Raw genomic sequence first — 7415 nt, forward strand, 5'->3', positions numbered from 1 at the left:
CCAAAGCTGTTCCTTTGGTTCTATTGGCATGGTACGAACAGGAAATATTGCAACCGGAATAAAAGTGAGCTACGTCCCATCCATTTCGGAGCATCCCATAGCCTGATTTATTCCGGAGCTCGTCGTGGGGGGATATACATTCGCATACGATATCAATTCGCCCATTCTATTGGTGAACGGTCGAGGGAAGGAGCACAGTCCAACACCCATAGAAAATCGAAACACGTGAATTTCCATTCCTCACCACAAATCCATCCCGTCATGGAGTCCCTCCATTCCGAGATCATGGAGGACGCTTCTTCGCACACGGCTGTGCTCTACTCCGGTTCCTAGATGTATTCAGAACTTTCAGAGACTACGTCTTGGGGAGACCAGTTTCGACTTCAAGAAAAGAGGCACGATATTGGACAGGGGGCTTTCAATGAGAGCGAAGAAAATGAAAGACCAAATCAGCGATATTATGCCGATGCCCCCAGTCGTCACGGCAAATGAGAAATGATCCGCTTCAATCAACTCTCTCCTCGACGCGTAAAGACGCCCCAGAACGATGCAATGCAGAAGATAGAAGGCGAAAGAGAGTCGCGAAATCGGGATGAACACTCGCAGGCTGAGAACCCAGTTCACGGGGCCTGCAAGGAAAGGACTGGAGTGAGCTTCAGTGTAGAGATTCTCTGTCCTCTCGGCCTGATAGCTTGATTGGAGACGGAGAGAAAATAAGTTCACATATTTATGTCCATGATCCGCCACATTTGTGACCCGTTGTTAGGGGGGTCACAGATTTCGGGCTTTATGTCACCACGAAGCAAGCTCACCTCCATGGCCCATCGCGCAGCAATAGATAATCGAGCTCAGGGCGATGCACCACAAAGTACGACCAAATCCTGAGAAGAGAATATTTCCCCAGGTCTCCGGATCGCCACCCGATTGCCATTGGAAAGGAACTGTGGAAGAAGGTTTCCTTCGAGATTTAGAAAGTCAATGCTATTCTCGGCTGTTTCTCAAAACACAGAATTCTTAAGTCGACTCCTGTCAATTGAGTCGACTTCTGCTACCCTCCCGCACCATCTGTGACTTCTCCGTCTGAATTCACATCCGGTGTCCAGGGTGTTCCTTTTCGAATCCAGTCCGTCAGCTGCCCGAGAAGAGTGCAGGTCATCGCATCATCGGGATCGACGAGGAATCGCCCCTCCACGACGGGTTTCCCAGACGCCAATTAGACGAATGATACATCTCAGCGTCGAGCACCGTATTCCAAATCGAGAGAGCGGCTGTGACGTGTCCAATGGACGCACTCTGGGGTGAGCACTCAGGTCGGCGAGGCAGGATGACATTCGAGTAATCGATTCACGTTCCGTACTTTATCCCTACCGCTTGAATGACATTTGATGGATTGAAGAACGTGGGAGAGGGAGAATTTCTCACAGCTTTCTCGAATATGCCGAATATTACGGTGGATATCAAAATATCTGGTGGAACACACGAGTAATTTCGATAGAAACTAGCGCTCCGACAATCCCGAGGTGCCCATCTCCGGAAAGGCGCCGACGCTGTCGATCGGAGCCCGACTGCCTGCGCACGATATCTGGAAAAAAGTATGAAGACAGCGGCGGATACTTACCGCTGATTATCATGAGTCCAATGATTATCGCAGTGATCCATAGCAGGATTATGACGGCTCTTGGGAATTTCCTCATTCTTCCTGTGGATGAATTACAACGTGTTTCGAGAAACTCCCATCGAAGAGTGAGTTTGGGTTTCTGATTGATACGGTCACCCATATGACAAGTAGCTCGATTCGGCGAATCCCTGACTCACCGCTCCTTTGTTCTTCGATGAAGTTCATCAAACACACACCTACCGCGAAACTCGCCATGTGAGACATGGGCGAGATAACTATTTTATAGAAGTAGGTTAATCCCACCTGAGAAAACCATTGCACCCAATGAGTGTACGACGATTCAGTCCGTCAGGATCTCATACGTGTCCCAAATCAATGCATATACTTTCAGGTCCTTTATCGAGCTTTTCTTGCTCGATTCCTACCGGTAGGAACTTCGGTGTGATGATGAAGATGGGTGGCAGCCGGTAAACGTAGGTGATAATCGCCACATAGAATATGGACACCAGGAGCTGCACGGAAGAGATCGAACATCAGGAGCAATTTGTCTCAAAATTGCAAGGATGGCAGATCTGCGAAACTTCATATCAGTCAGGATTCTGCGGAGTTTCATTCGGAAATGTGCTCACCATGGTACTCAGTAGCGAGAAACCCAAGACTCTTCGATTCGAATGAGATGCGATCGCTATGAGGGGGATCAGGAACAGAACCCTTAACTGATAGTCCACCGCAACGTACCTGGGAAAATAATTCGGTCTTTAGGCTCGGCAGAAGATCCCGGAGGACAAAGACCAGATAGATAAGACGTTTTTGTGGTAGAAACGGAGCCTGGGTTTTTTTTGCGGACCGCGATCATTTCTCTGACCACGATTGGGATCCCCCATGGGAGAAGAGACGCCTGCGGGAAATCGCCGGAAACTCTTCTGGATGTGCATTTATCGATGATTCAGTCATCCGAGGGGCGAAAGGCACTCTGAGGAAACACCGCCGAATATCTGTGCCCAGATTTTCATTTATAGGAACGCAGGAGGGAAAGCCCGCGTTTCCTTCGGAAGTGCGATTCTAACAACCCACCACAATTGCATCAGGCATGCGTCCTCGAAGTGCTTCGTATTCTCGAGCAGGAAGGCAGCACCCCAGATGCTGCTGCATCTGTCTGAAACGTGCTCGCTGATGATATCTTTGAAAGGACCTGGAAAACAACTTGTGGATTCGTCGCCTTTCTAGCTTCTCCGAGCTGCTTCCAGCCGTCCAGGCCACGAGAGTCCTCGATTGACAGAAAACTTATTTCTTGGGTGGGAGATCTCTTGACAGAAGATGATCGCTCGACACATTATTTCAGATCCTCTTGGACCCGGAGATGCGATCAAATCTCTTCCTCCCAATTTTGGGACTCCGGGCTCAAGAAACTGTCTGTCTGATGGTTCTCCGATCCTCAGACCTCTTTTGTCCTTCAGAGAGCACGGCATCCTCCGCGCATGAAATCCGCGGATGACGGTGAATTGTACGGCAATCATTCAGGGAGCTCCCATTTGGAGCTTTTCTTGATCTCGCCGGTGTCGTCGGTAATCGAGCGTGATATTATACTTATATTGAGTTGAAGCGCTGGACTTGCCGGTAGTGTAATGCAGCGTTAGCACGGCGACCCCTTGTGCTGCGATCGAAGGGACCGCCAGTCGAATCCAGCGTATGATCAAGTCAGCAGAAACAGCGGTCATTATCTGCGAGGTGAAAACTCAAAGAGAGTTCGATAACATAAACCGCATGCGCGGCGGTTGGATGGAATATGGAGTTGAAGAACCGATCCTACGGCGGCAGAGATCAATCGCCCGAATCCGGCGTCCTGGCGTAGGGACTCGAAGTAGTTCACTCACTTTGCCTTTTTGTAAAGTCCTCAGAGACGACCTCAATGCCATCGCTCCGGAAAGGCAGAAGAACGTGTCGACAACGTAAGATTTCGCGAGCAGGATAGTTGAGCTCCGATCGCGGCTCTCCCAATCGAGCAAACTCAATGTATTGTCTGGAACAGATGTTCTTTATGCGCTTTCTGGATGCTATTTGTAGCGTGGTAAGCATCGCGAAAGAGCGCCTCCGATTGAGGAGCGGACTCACAGAAGTTCCGGGGATCGTTCAAGCAGTAGACGTGAGCCCAGAGAACTTGCGAAGCTGCGATTGCGCGGATGCCGTGGAGGCAGGAGAGATATTTGTCGCTCTCCTTGGTGTCTTTGACGAAAATGGATTTCCAACTGCGTTGAATCGAGAAGCAGCGAAGAATTTCGCGGGCTGAGTCTGTGCAGAGCACAATAAAAGCATTTCATATCTACAAACTACTTGTGAGAGACTCGGGGGAGCTGGCGAAATCGATCTGGTCTCGATTGAAGATCTGTCTGATTCGAGAAGCATTCCGCTCCTCCCAGAGACTTTCCGGATGGAATGCCTAGTCATGACCCGAGTTATACAGTGGAAGCATTTAGGGAAGTGGCTGTGATTCGGTATCATCCGAAAGAACACAACCTTGCTTTTCTCCCTCTCTCGAGTGAGTTCGCGCACCTTCAAGCCCGCGGAAGAAGCCGGACTCCATCACGTCTCGGTCCGTGAAAACCGGTGAAGCCGCATGCCCGTCCGCGCGCATTCCTCCGAGGGGAAACCTTTGGATTTACTTCCGCTCGAGAAGCTCACGCTAGATCGGGACGGCGGAGCCCGGTGAAGCGATTTTTGTGTTCAAGCGGCGCACAGTGGGGCCAAATCGGATTTTAGGTGGACAAAAGTCCATGGAAATCGATTCCGGAATTTTGATCGGTTATGGGTTTGAAAATGTTCGTAAGACTCTGGGAGTCGCGGGGGAACCATGATACCGCATTTTCCGCATCCCCTAGCCACCCTGGCACCTGCGAGAATCAAATTGATCTTTTTATTTTTACGACGATTTTCATGAATTTCTCCCCCCAATCGGTGATGCTCGGAAATGAACATACTTCGTGCCCTCGCATCGGGGGAAATTTATTTTCTGCGCTCCCATCCTGATCTCGCAATCCCACATGATTCCGGTCGAGTCAGCCGGTTGTGGACTTGCTGGGAAGACTTTTTCGCCGAGACGAAAAAGTTCGGAAATTCGTTAAATTCTCGGTGTCAGAAATACGGTGTCCCCACGTGTCCCCCCTCTGTTTTCATTTCTTTTGGGGAGTTTCGGACCTCTACTGGCCGCAGGAAAAAAACTGAGGCGCGAAACCCAGCGGTTCTCGAATACTGTTCAGCCTTTGGGACCTGATCTCGTGGATCGGGACCATTCTCATGTAGTTTTTCGTATCCAAATCAGCACCAGCAGTTGGGAAACATTGTCGCTCTCTTTTCGCTCTCCACTTAACTCTGGGAACGAGTCAACGCCGCGCCAAGACGCGACGCCTACGTTTCGGAACGGAAAAAACGTCAATTGCCTCCGACATATGGACGTCAATCTCTTGGTGCTGATTTGGATTCGAAAAGCTACATGAGAATGGTCCCGATCCACGAGATCAGCTCCCAACTTTGGCTGGACAGCATTCGAGAACCGCTGGATTTCGCGCCTCAATTTTTCTCCTGCGGCCAGTAGAGGTCCGAAGATCCCCAAAAGGCAGAAAATCAGAGGGGGGACACGTGGGGACACCGCATTTCAGACATCGAGAATTTTAGAAACTCCGAACAAGTCCAGAATCGGCTGACTTGACCGGAATCATGTGGGACTGCGAGATCAGGGTGGGAGCTGAGCGCAGAAAATAGTTTTCCCCCAATGCGAGGGCACGAAGTGTGTTCATTTCCGAGCATCACCGATTGGGGGGAGAAAGTCATGAAAATCGTCGTAAAGATAAAAAAATCAATTTTATCCTCGCAGGTGCCAGGCTGGGTGGGGGATGCGGAAAATGTGGTAATCATGGTTCCCCCGCGACTTTCAGAGTCTTAAGAACATTTTCAAACCAATAACCGATCGAAATTCCGGGATCGATTCCATGGACTTTTGCCCACCTAAAATTCGATTAGGCCCTTCTGTGCGGCGTTTCAGACACCAGAGGCGGGGATTGTTCTGTCCCAGAGAGGACAAGGGACTCCGCACCGCGAAAGAATCGACGAGGAATACCGTCACCTGCTCCAGCATTCCGCGGCGCTCAGAATGGTGTGCTTGGGGAAACCTGGTCCGCCAACGGAACCGAACCTCCGTCCCCAATCCAAACCGCGTCGGGATTCCTCGTCGGGAGATTCGTACTGATGTGAGTACGGCTACGGATAAGAGGGAGAAGACTTCCGATTCTCGCCCATACAAATGAAGATACACTCTGTCGGCAGGGAGCCAGAGATGTAAGAGCTTTGAGCTCGTCAGAATCGGGAAATTCCGCTACCGTTCAAGGAAGGCTGGAAACCGGGACTTCTAACTTTCGAAGAATATTTTGAGCATCCTCCCTCTGAAACAATGGAACCGATGCGAACCCGTGGCCTCCATCAGAGTGCTGGTCGAGAATCATGGTCTCGCCAGCTGCGAACTAGGAACATCTGATCAGATCGGATAAACCGAGATATATCTGCTTGTTCGACAGAAGCTTCGAAATATGGTGAACGAAATCATACTGGTCTTCTGACAACTTCTCGAACATACTCCTCCTCTATCCACCTTTCATAGGCTTTAGGTGCGCGCTTGACTCAGGCAAAAGTCCTCCCTTAGATTCTCGCGGAGCAGGCGATTCGGCTTCGAAGAGGCTACCGACCGCACAGAGAGCCACCAAAGAGATGACGGCAAGCCTGAAACAGCGTGTTATTCTAATCCTCCCTTCGATAAGGTCATCTCCGCCCAGGCCAGATGAAATCAGATGTATCTCACATGGTCAGCCTCGGAGAACTCCTCATTGGTGTCGGATCCGATTCGGCCTTGCAGGCGAGAACCTCCGGCACGACTCCGTAGTCCCCGCCAACTGGAATTTGAATGCCTCGTTCAGGTTGTGCTCTGACGCTTTCCCGGTACTGCTCCGGAGACTCCTCCTTCGGACAATTAGCTTTGCCAAGGAAAGGAAGAGAGCCGACTGAGCGGAGTCCAAACGATAATTACGTATTTGAAGAACGTGTTCGAGTGTTTGCTTTTGACAGCTCGAAGGTAAGCAAACTCCGATCCGAAAACTTGGTCGGAACCTTCCACCAATCTCCGACTTGAACTTCGAGATATCCCCCAAGTCGCTGATCGACGGATGCTAGGAGGGAAAGGTCTCCTTAAGGATGCGGCCCAAAAGCGATGAGAAATCTCGTGCTCCAGATCGATGGATTGAGGAACCCAAAGTGAAAATCACGTACCTGAGCTCTCAAGTAGGGCAAGAGTGAGTTCATAGTCGTACCGACGTTCGTTCCATTGAAATAAAGGACCACAGTGCAGTATCTACCCGTGAAAGCGATCTCTCCTGTGCGAGAAATGCCGATTGTGAGTTTCAAACCCGGTCGAATTCCCAGTCGAACGAGACCCGCGAATGGGCGGGCATACGATTCCGATCAGACTCGATCACTTGCCTTCATCGTTCCTCACTTTCGTGTCGAGACAGACATCGTATTTTCCCATTTCCGAAGATTGGCCGCCCACCAAGGAGGGCAATCCACCAGATGACCTCAGAACTGTCGTCAATTAGAAATTAAGTCAAATTGAAATCTCTCGACAATGACAGCGCCTTCCGTCCGAGCCACGAAATAATTTTTCGTAGATTTTTCCGGGAAACACGTACAAGCGTATGCCCAAAACTCCATATGCTGCAATCCTGCTGCGATTTTCCTGAGATCCGCGCTGCATGCG

General features: G+C 50.3%; 1 protein-coding gene across 1 annotated transcript; it reads right to left on the minus strand.

Moving 5' to 3' along the window:
* Positions 1 to 348: 348 nt before the first annotated feature.
* LOC100899410 (nose resistant to fluoxetine protein 6) lies at positions 349 to 7187 on the minus strand. Its single transcript, XM_029110975.1, has 13 exons — positions 7139 to 7187; positions 6929 to 7032; positions 5736 to 5869; positions 3731 to 3864; positions 3493 to 3638; positions 3234 to 3339; positions 2693 to 2810; positions 2248 to 2356; positions 2044 to 2130; positions 1816 to 1921; positions 1619 to 1699; positions 813 to 941; positions 349 to 629 (listed from the first exon to the last, which is right to left on the minus strand). Exons 1-13 carry the CDS (start codon positions 7185 to 7187, stop codon positions 349 to 351), a joined length of 1584 nt encoding a protein of 527 aa, XP_028966808.1.
* Positions 7188 to 7415: the final 228 nt, after the last annotated feature.

Source organism: Galendromus occidentalis, unplaced genomic scaffold, assembly GCF_000255335.2.
Source record: "Galendromus occidentalis unplaced genomic scaffold, Mocc_1.1 scf7180000077185, whole genome shotgun sequence".
NCBI classification, from domain to species: Eukaryota; Metazoa; Arthropoda; class Arachnida; order Mesostigmata; family Phytoseiidae; genus Galendromus; species Galendromus occidentalis.

Coding starts and splice junctions, on each gene's coding strand:
- LOC100899410 (XM_029110975.1), bottom strand. CDS start 7,187: ATGGGAAAATACGATGTCTGTCTCGACACGAAAGTGAGGAACGATGAA. Junction 7,033..7,138: donor GAAAGTGAGGAACGATGAAG/GCAAGTGATCGA, acceptor TTTCTCGCACAG/GAGAGATCGCTTTCACGGGT. Junction 1,922..2,043: donor TCACACCGAAGTTCCTACCG/GTAGGAATCGAG, acceptor TGGTTTTCTCAG/GTGGGATTAACCTACTTCTA.